This window comes from Penicillium macrosclerotiorum (assembly GCF_028827735.1).
Source record: "Penicillium macrosclerotiorum strain IBT 26536 chromosome Unknown utg000002l_segment0_segment0, whole genome shotgun sequence".
Taxonomy (NCBI): Eukaryota; Fungi; Ascomycota; class Eurotiomycetes; order Eurotiales; family Aspergillaceae; genus Penicillium; species Penicillium macrosclerotiorum.
Window position 1 is genome coordinate 2,907,460 of NW_026643082.1, and position 19,976 is coordinate 2,927,435.

A 19,976-nucleotide genomic window follows, 5' to 3' on the forward strand; every position below is an offset into this window, starting at 1 on the left:
TCTGAAAAATCGATTGACTGTGTTTGAATATTCTGTGGGATGAATGCTACATGAAACTGCAGGACCATGCCCGCCATGGCTGCAAGCTTCGGGGCAACTACACTGGCCGAAGTACACCATGAAGGATTAGACCAGGTACTTCCATCTCATGAAAAAGCCAGGTCCCACAAGCTGATTTCTTAGCTGTTGCATGAATTGGCCAATGTCTATCCTACCAGTGCTGATAGGCAGCTGGAGCCGCTGGGCGTTCCTGTCCTCGACGCATTGCTGAAAATCTTCATGATGAGAATGTGGGACTCTTCAAATAGCTCTGGGTATCTACAATCCGCAAATACAATGTTACAACAAGAGCAAATATTAACAGAGGATGAAGAAATGCTTCTGCAAGGGGACAACTCGGATTGGGACAATATGGTAACCGAGGCGCCGGCACAAATGGTCGATTCCGAGCCTTCTAACATTTTCTTTTCGGGTGCTGCTGCCAGGAGCAAGCTGCTTAGTCCGGTCATCGAGATATCGAGTAGTCTATCAGGAGCTGGTAAATCCCAGCTCCTATACTATCTGACAGCAAGGGCCATCTTACCGCAATACTATGGCAACGTCCATGTGAGCGGACGGGAGTCTGCCGTGGTTTGGATCGATACAGATGATCGATTCAATGCCGATAGGCTCCGATCTGTGGCTCATGGAATCCTCAAACCAGACCGCGAATCATCGGATGATGACAATACAGAGCCATCAGATGTGGACTCTACAGAGCTATCTGAGGAGGACATTGGGATGATCTTGGCTTCTTCGCTGCAACATGTCCATGTCTTTCGCCCACAGTCCTCTTCGGCGCTCCTCGCTACACTATACGGACTTGACTCCTACCTTTATGATCTTAAACGACATTTTTCTGCCTCGAGACCTCTGCACATGATTGCTATAGACAGTGCTACGGCGTTTCTCTGGCAAGACAAGCTGCGTGACGAGGTTGCCCGGACTGAAGACATCGGGCGCCCTCGCGCGGAAGTTGACGAGGAGCGCGAACGAAAGCAGAGCTTCTATTTCTCTGATATCTACGCGGAACTAGTCAATGAGTTGAAGCGACTACAAAGTCTGTTCGGATGCAGTGTCGTATATACGACAACTGTTTCTGGGGGCCGCCCATCCGCTATGGACACCGGTGCTTCCGGTCCCCTCGATTCGTATGACCGGGGTCCATCTCAGAAACCGTCTTTGCGGCCCGCCCTCCCGGCACCCTGGGGGGCTTTTCCTGTTCTTCGGATAGTCGTGCATCGGGATACTGTGCGGCCATTTCCACCCGCGATAAGCGCTCACGATTCGAGGAAAGATGCTCCGTCCCGACAGAAAATTGTTCGCCAGGGTAAGTTCTCGGCTTGGGTCAACTCATGGGGACGTGAAGAATGGCCTCGGCGGGTAGTGGACGGTATCAATGCTCATAATGGCGGGTGTTTCTCTTTCTATGTGCGAGAAACCGGGGTTCAAATACCGTATCTAGGTGGCCAATGAGATTGAATGCATGATAGATTACCCTATGTGCTGAAACTCTATAAGCAGTCTATAACTCGTAAAGCCTAACCGAATAACTTCGCAATCGCCTCCACAGTGGTGTTCCCACCGCTAAAGACGATGGCGACGTCCCATCCACTCTCGCCGCCCTCTTGTTCAACAAGCCGCCGGAGCTCTTCATCGAAGAGACATACGGCTAACCCAACAACTGCACTTGGCTCGACGAATACTTTCATGCGCTCTAGCACCAAGCGCATTGTAGCCTTGATCTGCTCTTCCGTGACAGCAAAAACACCAGCTACCTTCTTCTTATCCGAAATGACCTCCCAATTCAGTAGTCCCACAGGTGTACGAAGCCCGTCCCCAATGGTCAGAGTTGAAACAGCTTCCACACGATGTCCAGCCAACAACCCGCGGCGACAATCGTCTGCGCCCTCGAAGCTGGGCTCTGCACCGAACACCTTCGTCTCGGGCTTATCTGAGAAATAAGTGGCCACGCCGGCATTCAACCCACCGCCACCAACCGGTGTGATAACCGCATCGAGGGACTTAGAGCCAACCTGCTCGGCATACTGCGCCTCCAGCTCCAGTGCGGTCGTGCCCTGCCCGCAAATGATATCGAAGTGGTCATATGGAGGGACCAGGATGGCATTGGTCTTGGCCTGGATCTCTGCAACCACAGCCTCCCGCTCAACACTGGTCGATCCACTGAATATCACCTCCGCGCCGTGCGAGCGGGTCCCGGAAATCTTCGACGGCGTGCTGATCCGTGGCATCACGATGTGGGCCGGGACGCCGAGCGTCGAGGCCGCGAGGGCGAGAGCTTGTGCATGGTTTCCTAAAGGGAGACACCATAGTCAGTCTAGGTAAACTACGGGCCATTGTAGTTGGGGAATGTTGCCTATACCGGAGCTATGCGTGATCACCCCGCGCCGCTTCACCTCCTCTTCTCCGCGTTCCTCAAGTAGCCGCAGCAAAGCATGGAAGGCGCCGCGGGCCTTAAAGGCGCCAATACGTTGCAGGTTTTCGCATTTGAAGAAGAACCGGAATCGTGGGGCTGCGGGCGTTTGGCCCTCGAAGGGGGTGCCGACCAGCGCTTCTGGGGTCTGCGGGGTCGAGGCGATGGTGTCGAGGGTTTTGCAGGTCAACAGAGGGGTCCGGTGCACGTACGGCCGGATCAAGCTGTACGCGGCGCGAACAGCGGCCGGAGTTAGCAATTGCGCTTGCTCTGCTGGCGATGCCATGGTTCCTGTGTGTTTGGGGTGGGAGAGGGGAAGTGGGAGCCAGAGAACAGCGAGTCAAAAAGAAAACCCTTGCGACTTGATGTACCTTTCGGGTGCCTCTCCGTCATCGGGGATGTTCCGAGAAGCGCATGCGGGATCGCGCAATGACAAGATAAATGGCTTTCTATCTATACATACGAGGCTGAAGATGGTTCTACGAATTATCAAGCATACCAGGAAAGAGAATGAATGATTAAACAAATTGGCATTTTCTTTCGCCATGTATGAAATTTGGTTCTGCCGATGCCCAAAAAAAACAGGTTCATAGTACATCATAACTTTTTGTCCAGGCCCTCCCTTGACGGGTATCACGATATTATTTATTTCTGGTTCTCGGGACGGAGGGAGCTGAAGGGATGGGTTAGCAATCGTGTCAGAATGGGAATATGGGAGAAAGGGTACATACCGGACAGCCTTGCCGGCACGCCAGATCTCAAGGTTGCGGATCTCCTCCATCTCCTTCTCGTACTTCTCACGGTAGTCGGGCTGGGAGTTGTAGTCGAGGGAGCGCTGGGTCTCAGTGCCGTCACGGACACTGTCGTAGAGCTCGTTGAAGAGGGGCTTCAGGTTGTCCTTGAAGCGGCTGGACCAGTCAATGGCACCACGGCGGGCGGTGGTGGAGCAGGCAGCGTACATCCAGTCCATACCGTTACCACCAATCAGGGGGTACAGGGACTGGGTGGCCTCCTCGACGGTCTCGTTGAAGGCCTCAGAGGGGGAGTGGCCACGCTCACGGAGAACCTCGTACTGGGCGAGGAACATACCGTGGATACCGCCCATCAGGCAGCCACGCTCACCGTACAGGTCGGAGTAGACCTCCTTCTCGAAGGTGGTCTCGTACAGGTAGCCGGAGCCGACAGCAACACCCATGGCAATGGCGCGCTCCTTGGCCTGGCCAGTCACGTCCTGGTAGACGGCAATGGAGGAGTTGATACCACGACCCTCACGGAAAAGGGTGCGGACGGTACGGCCGGAGCCCTTGGGGGCAACGAGGATGACATCAACATCCTTGGGGACATCGACCTTGGTGAGGTCCTTGAAGACAGGGGAGAAACCGTGGGAGAAGTAGAGGGTTTTGCCCTTGGTGATGAGGGGCTTGATGGCGGGCCAGGTCTCGGACTGGGCGGCATCGGAGAGCAGGTTCATGACGATGGTACCCTTCTCAATGGCGGTGTTGACATCGAACAGGTTCTTGCCGGGGACCCAGCCATCCTGGATGGCCTCCTTCCAGGAAGCACCATCCTTGCGGACACCAACAATGACGTTGAGGCCCTGGTCACGCAGGTTCAGACCCTGGCCGTGACCCTGGGAGCCGTAGCCGATGAGGGCAAGGGTATCGTTCTTGAAGTAATCCTGGAGCTTCTCACGGGGCCAATCGGCACGCTCGTAGACGTCCTCCTTGACACCAGCGAAGTCAATGGTCTTGATGCCACGGACGGGGGTCACCGGGGCGATGGCACGGCGGGCAACGGTAGCCAGAGCAGGCCGGGGCAGGGCGGCGGTGACAACCGAGCGAGGGGCGGCCACGCGGGCCAGGCGGAGGGCACGGGGAAGACCACGGGAAGCCATTGTGTGTGTATAGAGAATGGGGGAGGAAGGTAGAGTGGAGAGATGAAGATGGAAAGGGAACAATTGGGGAAGAGAAGGATTTAAAAAGGGCGGGAAAGTTGGGGTGGAGAGAGCTTCGATGGACTCCGGGTCGAGTCATTTGCACATGACTGGGTGGCGGACGACGGAGAAGCGCCTTTGCTCCCCGGGTGGCCGACACCGGGCCCCGTTTGCAGCGAGGTCCCTATTGGCCGCCGAAGCCGGTGCTGGGTCGTCCGCCGATCGTGCCAGAGCTCCGACGAATCTGACCCAGACGAGCACCGGTCTGATGAGTTCTGGGTAGTATCCGATTGACTCATCTCCAAAAGGGACCACAATCACTACGGGGAGCAGTCTCCTGTGCTACATTCGTAGAATGGGATTGACGCGGCGAGAGATCCGGGAAGTCTACGGACTCGTCGCACTGTTCCGGACACACGGAATTCCTCGAGATTTCCAGTGACACTCAATTGGACCAAGAGGGAAGAGATAGGCCTATATGTGGGATGGTAGTTGCCATACTTCAGTAGACATAATCTAGCAACGGACAATACGCACAATCATAGCTCATATCCAGAAGAGCCTAGCTGCATGGAGCGGCCTCCAACCCCCCTCAATAACGTTTTCCCCCGCGTTGCGTGCGATCTGTGCTGCCCGTGTTGCTGCCTGATCCCGCAGGTGTCGCTGCCCCACGACTCGCGAGCCCGCAAACAAAGGCGCTTCCTTGATCACTGGACCCTCCCCCTTGCGCCGTGCCAGACCATGTCTATATGATGAGCTTCTTCTCGTTTGGTGATCTTCCCACGATCCAGACTCGCAAGGCCCTGCTGCTCCTGGACTTTCAGAATGACTTTGTTCGCCCGTCGGGGGCCCTGCATGTCCCCAATGCGGCTGACATCCTCGAGGTATTACCCTCGCTCGCCTCCGCATTCCGCCGTGCCGGCGATGTGATCTGGGTGCGTTCGCAGTATGAATCTCCTCAGGAGATGACCGACTGGAACTTCGGGGATCGCGTGGTTTTGGAAACAGAGCCTCCGAAACAATTACCGCCTCCAACCTTCGATGTGATTGAAGCTGGTTCGGATCGTGATTCTCCAGAACCTATCGACCCCGAAGCTTTCCTTTCCGCCCAATCCGCCTTCTGTTGTGTCGCGCAGTCTCCCGGATTCCAATTCCCAGCTCCGATTCTCGCGGCTATCGATCCGGACCGGGATACCGTGCTGGACAAGACGGGGTACTCGGCGCTGGAGTCCGAAGGCCTCGTCTTGTCCTTTCGTACTCGGTTCATCACGGAGTTGTATCTATGTGGCTCACTCTCGAATATATCTGTATATGCCACGGCGTTGGATGCAGTGCGTAACGGCTTCTCAGTGACCCTGATCGAGGACTGTTTAGCATACCGTGACTTCCAGCGACACCGAGAAGCAATGCGCCGCATGGCCGATATCCTCGGTGCAACGGGTCTCACAACCCAAGAACTCATTCAAGAGCTCGAGTGGCAGGAGACGGATGCAATCGCTCGGGATACTTCGACTCGACCGCCCAAGCGATCGCTAACCGCAGGTGCTCCGGTGGGCATTGAAGACTTCATGGACAGCTTGGGAGTCATGCCCGAGGAACCAGCGATCGAAGAGGCTGCAGAAGCGGACGAAGACGGCCGCAGCCTTTCTGAGCTCGCATCTCAAACCCGAACCCAGCGACTTACTACTGCCAGAGCGAGAGCTTCGGGTGAAGGACAGAAGCAAGTTCGCGTGCGAGTCCGCCGCCCCAAACGTCGTGAACCAGCCTCAGATTCAGACAAAGTAGGTCGACAAGGAGAAACACCGCAGAATAGTGTTGGTGAAGGCGACTCTCGCCTCATTCCCGAGATCGATCTGAGCACGGATGCTTTTGAACGTATTCGGGCTGAAGTATGCTGGCAGAAAATGTATCATCTGTCTGGCCAGGTACCTCGATTGGTGGCCGTGCAAGGTCACATTCAGCCTGATGGCTCAATCCCCATTTACAGACACCCCGCGGATGAGTCGCCCCCATTGAGTGCTTTCACCCCTGCCGTGGATGAAGCCCGAGTCCTGGTGGAGCGAATCCTTGGCCATCCTCTCAATCATGTACTTATTCAGCTCTATCGAGATGGGCAAGACTCTATCTCTGAGCATTCTGACAAAACTTTGGACATTGTACGGGGCTCTTTCATCTGCAATGTTAGCTTGGGCGCCCAACGTGTCATGACTCTTCGCACAAAGGCTTCTGCTTCTGAGTCTAGTGCAAAAGCCGAGTCCAGCCGTACCAAGCAGCAAATACCGCTCCCCCATCGTTCTCTTTTTATTCTCGGTGAAAAGACCAATATGCGATGGCTCCATGGCATCCGTCCCGACAAACGGCCTGAGTCCACCAAATCTCCTGAAGAGCGAGCTTTCAACGGCGAGCGGATCTCTCTTACGTTTCGTCACATCGGCACTTATCTTAATCAATCCACCAACACCATCTGGGGCCAAGGCGCCATGAGCAAATCACCAGACATGGCACGACCGGTCATCCATGGAGACCCCGAGGAGACTGAGCGGTTGATCCGCGCATTCGGTCAAGAAAACCGGGCAACTGAGTTTGATTGGAATGCCTTCTACGGCACAGGCTTCGATGTTGTAAACTTTGTTACCGCATCTACGAGTAAGATAGTGCTGAGTGGAGACCTTGTGGCTGATCTGCGAGTACAGCTTGGGCTAGGGGAGAATGGCCTCCGATACGAGATTGTGGAGGGCTCCGAAGTAGGCATTCAAGACATCAACTCAGTCCAACTACCAATGTACCTTGGTTCCGAAGGAAGGGCCATTTGCGGTGACGTGGCTATTTTGACGCACCTGGGTGAGCGACCTGTCGAGGCAGGACGACCGGGTGTGGATATCTTGCGGGGTGGCAACGAGCTAGCTTGGATTGATGGCTTTTTGGCACGCTGGCGTGATCATTGCACCAATACCTCTGCTGGCCCATTCGAAGCCAACCTCGAGGACTGTGAGCGCGCATTGGAGGGAAAGCATTACCTGGGAGGCTCTGTATTCACCATCGATGACTGCTCGTTCTGGCCCGTCTTGCGGGCGATGGTACAGGTTCAGGGTCCTTTCGATGCGCGGTTCGTGAATCTCAACCAATATTACTATCGTGTTGAGAAACGGGGCATCGTCCGCGCCATTTTGGAGGGTTGCCAATGAGACCGAACTGGATTTGCATATAGTACCAGGGGGATGGCTCCGGAGACTGGCTTATTATCTGACATTTACGCATTGCATTTAGCCCTGAACATATGATGACACACTACGATTTGAACTGGAAATCAATGGCATATTTTTTATTCTTTTATTTATAGCTAAGTATCTACAGGTCGGCGCTCTGCAGGCTCTGCAGGCTCTGCAACTGGGTTCTTCTGGCCGATTTCTCATAGGCATTCTCCCAGGAACGTTGTCGAGTTCACCAAGTCCATCAGCGGAATATCTCCACAGAGCACGGCCTTGAAGAATCCATGGGCTACCACCAATGCCCCTTTCGGGCTTGTATGGGTATGGTCGAGCGGGAAATATGAATCAACAAGGTCTGCCCCGAGAGACTCGAAGATATTGGCCACATACGCTCCATGGTCCACATAATACACGCCAGCCACTTCGGCAGCCAGCTCTGCGTACCCAACGAACCGCGACGGGCTATATGTGAAAGTCCCCGTCTCCCATGGATTGTTAGGCGTCTGGCTGGAGATCAACACATTCGCCCCTTTAGCCGTGAACGTGTTTGCTGCGTTCTCCAGGTATTTTGGGAACGTCAGCACGGTTTCCGTCACCCCGTCGTACGTCGTGGTACAGGTCTCATCTCCCGTACCAGAGCAGTCAGTGCGGCCGTTGTCAGTCGTGGAAAGGGAGCCGCCGTCATTGTGTCCGAATTCAATGATCACCCAGTCTCCCGATTGGACTTCGGCTGCGATGGTGTCGAATCGGCCCTCGCGTGTGTAGGACCGAGCACTCCGGCCAGCTACGGCTTGGTTGGATACATCGGCTGGAGTATAGGGAGCCACGTATTCACCCCAACCTGAGATTATTAGGCCATTGGATCATTATCTCTCTGCAGAGAAACGTACCAGCAGTTCCTGATCCAGTGCCACCCTTTGCCATTGTAGAATCACCAGCTAGATAGATTGTCGTGCCCAGTGCACTGGGGATCAAGGTGGAGAGAAGCACAGTCGACCTCATATTGTTTGAAGAAGTAAACAAGAACTCCAGTGATAGGTATTGAGCTCGTGTATTGAGCTCGTTCAAAGGGATAAGTAGGAATTTAGACTTCACGATAATTCCATGTATGATTCTATTCTTCTAGATGTATATATATCTGAATGTAAACCCCTGCCGGGATATGAGCCCCGGCCGGGGCCCACGATACGTGGAAAAAGCCACGACTGTAGGACCAGAGCGGGAGATCTCCGTCGAGTCCCCGGACGCTCGGGTCAACGGAGAAGAGGGTATAGCATGCATATGGCGAAACCAGGGCGCTCTCAAATTTGCGGGGACGCGGTGATCGGCGGTATTTGTGATTCATGGAAACTTCATTTCCGCGAGACATTCGGTTTCTCCTATTTGGCCACGGGAGTGATGTGCCAACTCTTATCTGCTGCCCATTGTCAACGTGCGGAGTTCGGCATTATATTATATTATATTTTGTGGAATTGTCTTACACTGAAGATTAAAATAAGTGAAACTGACCGTGTTTCGGGCGTTTCTCTCTGTTAGTCAGACGAGCCGGGTGGAGAATCCCTGACATGTTTAAATCGAATAGACTAAAATTGTCGAGCACGGAGCTTCTGGAACCGATAAATATATATTTACATGAAGCATGCGATGTAGCTTGAAACACGATGGAAATAAATATGGACCTGGCCAAGCCAACTAGAGCTTTTCAAATGTCGGAGTACGCTTCTGAAGCCCGGAAAGCAGCGCCGCGGGTACATCCTTCGTCTGCAGGGCCGCACTGTTCCAGACCGTGGTATACCGTAGGCCGTCCTGGACAGGGTGGTCACGCGAATAGTTCAGAATCTCCTTCGTACCCTGCACCGCAATCGGACTTTTCGATGCAATCAGCGCAGCCATCTTCAGTGCAGCCGTGATCGTGGCCGCCCGGTTCTCATACACTGCGTTGACAAAGCCTACGCGAAGGGCCTCTTCCGCCCCGAAGATGCGCGCCGTCAGCGCAACCTCCTTGATCCAGCCGTGGTGACCCACCACCTTAGGCAGTCGGCTAAGGGTACCAATATCGGCCGCCAGGCCGATGTCGACTTCCTTGACCGCGAAGCGCACGTCTTTCGAGCAGAGGCGCACGTCGCAGGCCGTGGACAGATCGATGGCCAGGCCCAAAGAGAAACCGTGCATGGCGACGATGACGGGCTTCTCGCAACGCTCAACGGCAGTGATACAGTCCTGGAATTCGGCGATATGCCGCCGCCACTGGACAGCTTTGCGGGCTGGGTCGATCGAAGAGTCCTCCGAAAATTGACCTTGCGACGCGGCTTTGACATCTAGGCCGGCTGTGAAAGCCTTGTCGCCTGCTCCACTAAGAACGATCGCCCGCACCGCCGGATCGTGCGATAGCTGGGAGAAGACCTGTGCCATTTCGAGCCACATGCTGTTTTTTTTGGCGAACATTAAGTTAGTTGGTATGTCTACTGGGCATATTCTGGTGGGCAACATACGCTTCGAAGAACGCATTCATCTTATCTGCCCGGTTGATCTCCACATGGGCGACATGTGGGTGATCTGCCGGGAACTGGACAGTAAAGTATTTGGGAGAGTAATTTTGAGCCATGACTGGATGCCTGGTGTTGAGTCTGGGGAAAGTGGGAGCGACGAGGCCAAAGTAGATGATGGACACGGTTGGATCAAGCTGGCAACCTCGGCAAGTCGATCGCGGATGCGGGCTGGCAGCTTAGCTATGTCGGGTGGTCCAAGGCAGAAGATGCAATCGTATGTGTTCAAATTTCTGCCGCAAAGTCAAGGATACTGGAGAAAGAACAAAAGAAGTCCGCCAGAGGTATTGATCGGTTGTCAAAAGGCTGCCCCGGTTCGTGGTGACCGTCTCACATGCCTCGGTTCGGATAAGCCGCGATAAGAAAATGCTTCCCCAGCATTTCGGGCGCATCGTCCTTTGAAAGGGTTCAGGGTTCAGACTAACAAATAGACGAGATTACAAGGGTATTTACAATTCACTACATAGCGAAAAGATATCTACGAAGAATATTGCTTGATAGATAGGAGTTTGGACCAAGAATTAAATTGGGTAATAAGCTAGCTAATACAGTGCGGCGCGATCCTCCAGTGTGAGTCTCGGGTTGAAAGCAGTGTCAGGCCACACTTGGTGAAAGAAGATCCGGAACGAAAACAGTAAAAATCATATCTCGTGCATGCCAGAGGAATCGGCAGCGGTGAAAATCCAGTGTCCAGAGACCAGATTACTCAATGGTAATCTTCTTGGTCGTCGGAGCCGTCGCCTTGGGGACCTGGACAGAGAGGATGCCGTTCTTCAGACTGGCTTTGACGTTGTCCTGGTCGACGCGGTTGGGGAATGTGAAAGTGCGCTGGAACTCGCCGATCGAGCGCTCGCTGGACCAGTAACGGTGAGTGATCTGAGAAGCCTTCTCGGTGTCTTGGGCTTCACTCTCAGCCACGTTGTCCTCAGGATCAGAGGTATGGTACTCGCGCTCGGAGCGACCCTTCACGACCAGGGTTTGAGGGTCGGTGAATTCGATGTTGACATCCTGCTGGGCAATGCCCGGAAGTTCGCCATCCAGGTGGTAGGAGTCGTCAGTCTCGCGCACATCGAAGCGTGGAGACCAGTTGCGCAGGGTGGGTTGGCGACGGCTGGAACGGTGGTCATCATAGTCGTCGAGAAGACGGAAGAGGGGAGCGAAGTCGCCCGAGGCAGGGAAGCTGGTGCGGAAAAGAGACATTTTTTATTGAGGGTGTTTGAACAAGTCCGAAGAGGAGCTTGAGAGAATGGTGGAAGATTTGGCCTTTGAGACTGTAAAGCTTTGGAAGTGTGAGTTGAAGATGAGTGATAGAGCAGAAGTCAGGGAAGGAAGAGGTTTTTATAGCACAGACTGCTGTGGGCAGCTGCGGCAAATGTGCATACCCCTGTTGGTATCATGATGTATCTAGAAGCTGCTGACATTTGTTGGTCATAGCCTGATGTTGCTAGTTTACGCAGGAAGCTGCTGGCGGGCGGTGGCACTTTCCAGTAGCGTGTGGATGCTTCTCCGCGTTTCTATATGTCACGTGACTTAGATACGTTCATGCACAGGACACAAAGTGATGCAGACAATATTGACGGCACAATAGAACTGTGTTTTGGAGCATCTGAATTATTTTCCGTGCCTCCAGAGATATTAGGGAGAATCCAAGAGTCTCTTGATAGCGACCAAGCTAGCATATACATCATGTCAGGACCAATCTCAACGGGCTCCGAGCATTCTGCTGGTGATGATGTTGTCCAAATCCCCCATTCCTTTATACCCGGCGATCAAGTCCACCTTGACTTGATGGATATATCTCTTTTTGACTTTGTCGAAGAGACATTGAGTCGGCGGGATGGCACACGCAGATGGGCGTGATATCGAGCAGTTTTTTCATCTGTACATTAACGTCTCTATTGTACTATGGAATGTCCATAGTAAAAATTGTCTCAGGGACTGGGAAGTCGCCAAATAACACCAAATAGTAGGACGACGTCGATGGAGGAGGAGTGATAGCTCAGCGATATTTCGGCGTTCGATTTGGCTTCGGTTGGCAAACGGTGCGGCGGGTCGCAGGCAGAACACGGCCACTTTACTCAGATTCCGATTCATCGAGCTGCATGATCTTCTCATCAAGGTCCTGCCAGATATTAGTATTCTGCAGGGGCAGGGTGAAGCCAGAGTGGCCGAGGCCGTAACGGAAGAGCAGGATAGCTGATCTCATCAGTGGACGTACACGGTCCAGGAGGTATTTCAACTTCTGCAGCTGGCTTTCTTTGATAACCAGGTGGTTCTCATCATCGAGGTCCTCTACAATATAATCGTGGCTCTCCTCATCGTACTTGAGAATCATCGATTTGATCGAAGGGTCACACTCGATGAGCAGACCTAAGGACTGTGATTAGCCCTGCGCTTGGTGCTTCAAGAGGGCAGGTGTTTACCTTTGACCGCGCGAGGCATGATGGAAAATATGACAACGGTTCCGTTTGTTGATCAGATAGATATAAAGAGGGCGACGGCTGGGGCTGGTGGATCGGGTTGAGGGAAGGGAGCTTCAAAGGTTAAGAGAAACATCGCGGGCTTCACCGAGCGGGTATCGGGCCGATCACCAATTCAGGCATCAAGGCATAAACTCCAGTGAACTAAGTATCCAACGCCATTGTCACCGAACCGCGGATTATGCTTAGAAATCTCTCGTGGGATTTAAAACCGTACTTGTCTTTTATTCTCAATAAGCATGCTATCACTGAATGCGCCTTATTCTATTGATCAGGCGTTTTGTTCGGCACTACTGTCCTCCAGCTCATTTTCTTCAACCTTTGGTGTCCATCCTGTCCCAGCCTGTACTGCGGTAGCTACCAGAGCTAACAGGCTGCCAGCCAGGAATAGCATTTGAATAGCATGCTGGTAGCTCTGAATGGCAGCTAACCGCTCAGCTCCTGTGAGATGCATGACTGTCGCTGGACTTCCCAGCAGCGTGCGAACCAAGTCTGGTTTCGGTGGCAGCCTGTGCTCCAAGAAGCTCGTCTCCAGCGATGTTTTGAGAATGCGGGTGAAGAAACCGCCCCCAATACTTGATCCAAAGCTCCCTGCAAATCCACGAAACATTGCCACCAATGAACTGACTATATAATGAATCCGAGGGTCTGTGAGATGCAAGACATGCGACAGCGTGTAATTCATAAGCGCCCCGGCAAAAAGCCCGTTCAGAAAGGTAGTCATGAGATAAAGCACCGCCGAAGAGGTGGGCGAAGAGATAATCGACAGAATCAACGTCGATAAAGCAAAAAGCGCAAAGATGACCAGACATGAACTGCGAAAATGGGTGAGACTGAGAAGTTGGCGACTCTGGGAGGGTGAACGTACAAATAATAGCTGCTCGACTTGCGAATATGTAACCAGCCAACGAGCAGTCCTCCCATTCCAAAGCCCGCATTCGTGGGAACCAGAATAAGTCCTGCGGATGCAGGTGACCAGCCTCGAACCGCCATGGCATAGACCGGCGTGAAGAACAGAACGGACCAACGCGCCATCATCAAGCCGAGACTTGCAAGGCAAGTCGTCAGAATACTGCGAGATCGGAGCAATCGAACAGGTATAACGGGCTCATTAGCCCTTTGGGACTCGATGAAGAGAAAACTAGCAAAGCAGGCGAGGGAGACCGGAATGGGCCACACAACAATTTTAGGCGAGGACAGACTGAACAACAGGAGGGTGACCGAGAGTGTCTGATGGATCAGCATATTTCCTTCCAGACTAAATCAGGGAATCATACCAAAGTCAAAGCACCCGCATAGTCTACTCTGGCAAGATTACGCATCAAAGCACGGGTCTTCACCAGACCCAGGCCCCTTGATGAAACAGGGATAACCAGGAATAACGAAGGGCCCAGGATTAGTGCGGCTGGAGCCTGGATCCAAAATAATATACGCTGAAGACGGATTAAGTTCAGTATACAATGAAGATGTTAAAATCATGTTAGTGTTTTGGACGTACCCATCCCAAGATCGGCGTCAAGAGTCCTGCTAGAACAGCACCTGAAGCCACACCGGTTGTAAAACCTGTGTTGACGAGACCGATACAGAGTCCACGACGTTCTGGGCTTGCCAGATCGAGAGCCAGTATGATCGCGGTGCTCATCAACCCACCACTACCACATCCTGCAACGGCACGTCCTAAAAGGAAAACCGTTAGGCTCGGGGCGGCAGCCGTGATGAAAAGGCCAATGGCCAACAGAGTACTCGAGAAAACCACATAGAGACGCGGGGTGAATATGTTTGAGAGTCGGCCAGCCAACGGAGTGACGCTAGACATGGCAATCTGCCAGCAATTATCCATTAGACCCTCCATATATCTTAGATGACATTTCATTCATGTTGACATACCATGTAAGTAGAGGTGAACCAAGTTGCTTCTGCAAAGCTATCCAAATCGGCGGCAATATCGGACTGGGCGGTTGTCATCATTGACATGTTGGTTGCTGTACAGCCATTCGGTTAGCTGAACCTTGGTATATGGGGACTCTCCAAGGCTCACACTGAATGAAAATCAATAGCCCCATAATAATTGCAATTGCCAGTCCCCTCGGAACACCGAGGGTGACCTCCGAGTCATGTTGGGGTTGGTGGGAGGGCGCGATAAGCGGTGTCTCTTCAGACGGGGACCGTTGTCCGTGTGTCATATTGGATAATTAGAGAATTCAGATGACCAGGAAGAGAAACAGGCCATCGACGATGAATCCATTGGAGGGTCAGGGAGTTTCCTTGCGGAGAAGGGCGGATGGCGCATTTCTAATCATCGATTGCGGGCGGAGGGCGGAGATAAGCACGTTGCAGCCGTTTTGTTGATTGCTCGTTGGCTTTGCCGGGGAAAATGTGGAGAAGCTTAACCCGACAAGGCGATAGTTGGGCATTGTACCAGCAATGCATAGAAAACTACGTTGGCTATTTGGATGAATGGTCTTGCAGAATACTGGAGCTTATCTAAATAATAAACCTATGAATGACATGGAGGATCTCTATATCTTGGCTCTCACCCATCTCTGCAGATATCCATATAGCTGTCCGGCGAGAGGATTTTCTGACCCTGAAGGTTTACTCTGTGGTTTCAAAAATAGATGGCCACCGGTCATAAATACGTTTCAGCACCTTTTTAAGGTCAACAGCATCTCCCGTAGGCTCGGGTTCATCCCAAGTCTGGGTCTGCCACTGAAGCTCGAAGTCTATCAGAGTCTCTGTCAAGGCGGTGGTATTGAATGATGAAGGAGGAGTGGTCTCCAGATACTTGATGAATATGCGCCAGCGAGGAAGATAGAACGAAGAGACCAGACCAGCCCAGTGCTTGGATGCGTAATCGTGAATCTCTCCGTTCGGCCCCCAAAGAGTAATCTGATTGCGAGCATTGTATTCAAGGAACGACCGGCTGTCGTCATCTTGTGCCCAGCTCCGGGCTGCTTTGATCCACTTCGAGAGCCGAAATTCTTTGTTAGTTAGAAGGACTGCATCCAAATCAGCGAGAAGCTGGACCATATTATTGCCCACTTGTGTCAAGGCATTCGTGCTTGACGATGAGCTATTCCAAGTGTTCACGAGAGTGTGATACAACGGGATATACGCATTGGCAAGGACTTGGCGAGTGACATCTACCAAATCATGTTGATAGGCAGGGTTCTTCCATAAGTCTGGCTCTGAGCTGGAAGCCCGGTATAAGGATTTCCAGGCTTTGACTACAACCGAGGGGTCATAGGTGAGAGCGCTGCTCTGGAAGCCAACTACCTCGGCCACTCCGACAATATTAGGTCGAAGATCAATGATGGACTTGACCACCGAATAGGTAGATGCGTTCGTGTTGTCATATACCGGGGTTCGCATTATTTCCCAGGCTTCATATAGTTCGTTGGGGATTGAACCGGAACCCGAATACCGGCTCCTGACCCAGCTGTGAAAGTATAGCTGAGTGTCTAATGCAGACGATGACCATGCCTGATCAAGTAACATGTCATAAATGATCTCGTTACCTTCTTGGCCTTCCATGGTCTGACCGTATCCCACCATTGATGGCGACTCGATTAATGCTTGTGTGGCATTCACGGTAATGTTGGAAATCTGACCATAGAGGCCCATATTGCCCCCATAGTCATGCACTTGACACCAGATCCAAGGCTTGCCGTAGTAAGACTTGGTTCGCTGCCACTGAGGTTTTGACTCCGAGAAAAGATCTAAAATGAGCATGTCACTGTCGACCTCGACTCCAGAAAGAAAGGCTTCGATTCTCTCGTCTGTCCAGAATGCAGACTGTGCGTAGAAAAGCCAACCCTGCATCAGCCAGATCGCGTCGGGATCTGCTTTCTTGAGACTTTGCCATGTGGTACGCGTGATATTGCGGAGATAGTCCGGATCCCCTGAATAAGGAGAGTTTTCGTTGTACTGATCCAGTGTGTATATATGGCTGACGTTCCCATAAGCAGCTTGCTGCTTCTGAATAAAGCTCAACTGAAGCTTAGCAAAGTTCTCATCAAATGGCTCGAGGAAGGAGTCGTTGGTGTATTGAACAGGGAAACCGCCCCATTGAGATCCGCGAACGATCTGCGCATTGGGGAGCACACGAGTGGTATTCTCTGGCACAAACCCAGGGAAAGATGGCATGGCGGGAGTCATACCTAGCTCCAACATGCGGGGAATGATTTTCTTCTGAAGCTCAAATTGCTGGTCGACCCAGGCTCGAGGTAATTTACCACCCCACGCACCCTGGATATTCCCGAAACGATTCCAGGCCTGGAAGGCCGGGCCACTGAGGAAGTGTGCAATCTCAGCATCAGTGAGTCCAATTTCCTGGAAGACCTCGATCAAGATCTTTTCGTAACCGACCCAAGCAAGGGGCAGATTCACTCCGCGAAGAGCCATCCAGTCCAACTCCAATTCCCAATCCTCCCATGTCCAGAAGGATGCGGTGTACGAGAATGTGACTATTTGCCAGTTAAATACTAGAGATTTATGAAATATTGCAAGAAATCTACCTGTATTTAAGTGATATCGCCAGGGAACAGTGCTGGATCCTGTGATTGGGGTGGCGAGGCGAGGGAGCTTAGAGGGCGCCTGGTTCAAGCGACTGCCAATAAACCAGTAAATATCGACATGAGCAATATCCGTCAGATATCGACGAAGTCTGTTGGTATGTAATTTCAGCCATATTTATCTTTTCAAAATGTGATATCTGCATACCCTGAAGATAACGCACTAATAGAGTTCCCCTTCACCAAGATGGTTCCATTCGGCGCACTTTGGACCAAGAATTGATCATAACCCGCACTTTCTGTGAAGTTAGAGGAGTCAATTGCAAAATGGAAAATGTCGACATGACTTGGTAATCGCCTTCTAACGAGATTGTAAAGACCCTCTGTGGATTGGGCCACAGAGGTGGCGGCATAAAGCCAGAGCAGCGAATTAACCCAGCGCATGGGTAAGATACGTCGTTTGAAGACTGGCCACGCCAAAAAAAGAAAACGAGGGGAATTGTTTAAAATATTGGAATAGCTCCTTAGAGCCCCCTGAGTCTTTTGCGAGTTGCGACTGTTGCATTTACGCATGCTTACATCCCCGCACTACGGGCGCACGCACTACAACAATCTGATGCTACGTGTGGCCCATCTAGAAATTGAATCCCCACTTTTAGCGGAAGACTATTGAGTCGTATTGAAGTTCAGGCGCGACATGTCTTAAGGCGCACCGTTTAACTCAAAAGGTACATTGATCATCGTGACGCGAACGTTCGCTGGCCCGCCAGCGCCCTAGCTAAAACTTCTGGGTACCATCGTTGTCCAACATCCTGGTGGCTGGTTACTCGGGCAACTAAAGTGCCCTCACCAATGCTGGTCCGGAACATCTCATTGAAAGTCGCCTCGGCATCGGATTTGACCTTGTCATCCTGAACCAATTTCCGAACGCTGTCTGGAACAATTAGGGAAATATTGTCTGACGAGAGGTCAAGGCCAATGCCCTGAAAAACTGGGAATGAAAATCGAGGTCCCAGGGAGTTGCCTTCGGAATCTATGAAGTTCTCCTCCCGTAGACTCACACGATGGGTGGTCGCGGTACATATGCCTCCAGTCAAGGCTTCTAGAGCCCGGCCAATATTCACGACAAATGTGTTCGGCAACGGAGGAGCTGGAATCCATTCTCCGGCTTTATTCTGTACTTCAAGGCCGCGGTGAGGAGTTGCTTGAAGAAGGAACGTGAGGAATCCCGAGTCTTTGTGAGGGCCGACCCCTTGGCAATTGGCAGCATCACCGCTAGCTGGAGGGGGAGGGGGTATTTGATTAGCTTCAACTTGTGTTGTTGTGGACTATCGAAGAATTTATCAAAAGCAGCCGGGGGAAGATTCAATGACTCCGCGATAAGACTAGTGAATGTCGATGCTAAACCGCTGACTTGAGATAGGTATTTCTCTGTAATTTGACGAAATCCTGGAATTGCTGATTCATCAGGCCACTGAATGGGAAAGAAAGGTGAATCAGAAAGATTGATCAAGACAAGTATTGAATGGCGTTATTACCTGATTCGGCCCGCAGATGTTCCTATACAATGGCTCCTCTGAACCTGGGGCTGGGAGTTCTGTCGCAAACTGAGAAAAATTAAGAACCGCGTCAAGTGCACCAAGATAACGATCGAGAAGACTTACATCAAATTGCTCGCGATGATCCAATTTCAATGCAGTTATCTCGGCACCCAGCTTGGAGTAGCCAAGAAAATGGGGACTGTTGACCATTTCGATCTCCAGCTTTTTCTCTAAGGGTAATTGGAAAAGTTCCAGTCCCTTGCTTGTGAAATCATCTTGGATCTCGGCTGAAATAGGAGGATTTTGAAGATAGAAGAATCCAACATTAATTAACGCTTCTTGAAGCTTATTGAGGAAAGCAGGCTTCGATGTGGCGGACAGACTTTCGGAGAAATCTAGAACGGGAATCGATGTAAAGATGGCCGGAGCGGGGGACTGGGTATTTTCGACCTACGTGGATTTAGCAATTTTTGGGTTATACATGCTCGAAATCAATCGATTTTACCATCTTGGTGCATAGAGTTCCAAAATACAGATAACGAGCTTCTAATTTGGTTCGAGGCGTATTCGCGGTTGCTGAGGTCGCTTTTCCCTCAAGTGGGGGAAGGGGGGGGGGGGGGGGGGGGGTTTCTGCGTCAGGCAAGAGCAGCAATTAATTTTGAGCTAGTCGAGAGGTAGTATCGATACTCTGTTTTCTCGAACTCCTTTTCTGCCATCAGAGATTGATCTTAGAACCAGAGGACTTTGTTCATACAGTATGGAAAACTGCCAGAAACCTACTGTCGGGCTAGGCTTTTCTCGTTGAAAAATGAACTGATTGAGGAGCGAATCAAATGAAGTATAAGTTTTGGATATTAGGACAAAAGTCTTGTGGAGATTGAAATCATAAGCTGGAGGAAGAAGCCTTTTTGGAATCATGTGGGTGGCACGCTCGTACTAAGCATTGACAAGGCATCCTCCGATTGGACTATGATGGCGAGCTTGATACCCACGCTCCGATGGAGTGTCTAAACGAGAACCACAATTTCGTCACGGGATCTTGAATGCGATTTGGGTTCTCGGTTGGCGATCTCGAAGATGAAGATTTTGAATGCTGTGGTGAAAGTTCTGTACCCCTCATACCCCGCCCGCGGGTACTGAGACCCAAGGGTGAAGATGGACATCCATATCGGTTTCCCTTTCTTCTAGCCGGAGGACACAAGTTTTTTTTCGAATTGATTACGTGTCTTTTTCTAGAAATTGAGCGATTGAGCGCACCATGTCGATGTTAAATTCCGAAG

General features: G+C 51.8%; 11 protein-coding genes across 11 annotated transcripts; 2 read left to right on the forward strand and 9 right to left on the reverse strand.

Annotated features, from left to right (window-relative positions):
• Positions 1-75: 75 nt before the first annotated feature.
• Positions 76-1,515, forward strand: N7462_002180 (putative Rad51 family DNA repair protein; the record flags this gene model as incomplete). Its single annotated transcript, XM_057073906.1, has 2 exons — positions 76-135; positions 184-1,515. 2 exons carry the CDS (start codon positions 76-78, stop codon positions 1,513-1,515), a joined length of 1,392 nt encoding a protein of 463 aa, XP_056937547.1.
• Positions 1,516-1,580: 65 nt separating this feature from the next.
• On the reverse strand, positions 1,581-2,759 carry N7462_002181 (threonine/serine dehydratase; the record flags this gene model as incomplete). The annotated part of the gene is made up of 2 exons (XM_057073907.1): positions 1,581-2,353; positions 2,423-2,759. The coding sequence occupies 2 exons, from the start codon at positions 2,757-2,759 to the stop codon at positions 1,581-1,583; spliced, it is 1,110 nt and encodes a 369-aa protein (XP_056937548.1).
• Positions 2,760-3,118: 359 nt separating this feature from the next.
• N7462_002182 (Ketol-acid reductoisomerase) lies at positions 3,119-4,367 on the reverse strand (the record flags this gene model as incomplete). The annotated part of the gene is made up of 2 exons (XM_057073908.1): positions 3,119-3,146; positions 3,205-4,367. 2 exons carry the CDS (start codon positions 4,365-4,367, stop codon positions 3,119-3,121), a joined length of 1,191 nt encoding a protein of 396 aa, XP_056937549.1.
• Positions 4,368-5,158: 791 nt separating this feature from the next.
• On the forward strand, positions 5,159-7,591 carry N7462_002183 (isochorismatase family protein family; the record flags this gene model as incomplete). Its single annotated transcript, XM_057073909.1, has 1 exon — positions 5,159-7,591. The coding sequence occupies one exon, from the start codon at positions 5,159-5,161 to the stop codon at positions 7,589-7,591; it is 2,433 nt and encodes an 810-aa protein (XP_056937550.1).
• A 224-nt stretch (positions 7,592-7,815) lies between these two features.
• N7462_002184 (rhamnogalacturonan acetylesterase RgaE) lies at positions 7,816-8,617 on the reverse strand (the record flags this gene model as incomplete). The annotated part of the gene is made up of 2 exons (XM_057073910.1): positions 7,816-8,456; positions 8,506-8,617. 2 exons carry the CDS (start codon positions 8,615-8,617, stop codon positions 7,816-7,818), a joined length of 753 nt encoding a protein of 250 aa, XP_056937551.1.
• A 690-nt stretch (positions 8,618-9,307) lies between these two features.
• On the reverse strand, positions 9,308-10,220 carry N7462_002185 (enoyl-CoA hydratase/isomerase family protein; the record flags this gene model as incomplete). Its single annotated transcript, XM_057073911.1, has 2 exons — positions 9,308-10,040; positions 10,108-10,220. 2 exons carry the CDS (start codon positions 10,218-10,220, stop codon positions 9,308-9,310), a joined length of 846 nt encoding a protein of 281 aa, XP_056937552.1.
• A 643-nt stretch (positions 10,221-10,863) lies between these two features.
• On the reverse strand, positions 10,864-11,361 carry N7462_002186 (Hsp20/alpha crystallin family protein; the record flags this gene model as incomplete). Its single annotated transcript, XM_057073912.1, has 1 exon — positions 10,864-11,361. The coding sequence occupies one exon, from the start codon at positions 11,359-11,361 to the stop codon at positions 10,864-10,866; it is 498 nt and encodes a 165-aa protein (XP_056937553.1).
• Positions 11,362-12,235: 874 nt separating this feature from the next.
• On the reverse strand, positions 12,236-12,603 carry tfb5 (TFIIH complex subunit TFB5; the record flags this gene model as incomplete). The annotated part of the gene is made up of 2 exons (XM_057073913.1): positions 12,236-12,531; positions 12,585-12,603. The coding sequence occupies 2 exons, from the start codon at positions 12,601-12,603 to the stop codon at positions 12,236-12,238; spliced, it is 315 nt and encodes a 104-aa protein (XP_056937554.1).
• Positions 12,604-12,912: 309 nt separating this feature from the next.
• On the reverse strand, positions 12,913-14,824 carry N7462_002188 (putative MFS multidrug transporter; the record flags this gene model as incomplete). Its single annotated transcript, XM_057073914.1, has 6 exons — positions 12,913-13,456; positions 13,510-13,871; positions 13,919-14,074; positions 14,140-14,463; positions 14,529-14,623; positions 14,680-14,824. 6 exons carry the CDS (start codon positions 14,822-14,824, stop codon positions 12,913-12,915), a joined length of 1,626 nt encoding a protein of 541 aa, XP_056937555.1.
• Positions 14,825-15,236: 412 nt separating this feature from the next.
• On the reverse strand, positions 15,237-17,045 carry N7462_002189 (alpha-N-acetylglucosaminidase; the record flags this gene model as incomplete). Its single annotated transcript, XM_057073915.1, has 1 exon — positions 15,237-17,045. The coding sequence occupies one exon, from the start codon at positions 17,043-17,045 to the stop codon at positions 15,237-15,239; it is 1,809 nt and encodes a 602-aa protein (XP_056937556.1).
• An 847-nt stretch (positions 17,046-17,892) lies between these two features.
• Positions 17,893-18,906, reverse strand: N7462_002190 (uncharacterized protein; the record flags this gene model as incomplete). Its single annotated transcript, XM_057073916.1, has 3 exons — positions 17,893-18,483; positions 18,570-18,629; positions 18,820-18,906. The coding sequence occupies 3 exons, from the start codon at positions 18,904-18,906 to the stop codon at positions 17,893-17,895; spliced, it is 738 nt and encodes a 245-aa protein (XP_056937557.1).
• Positions 18,907-19,976: the final 1,070 nt, after the last annotated feature.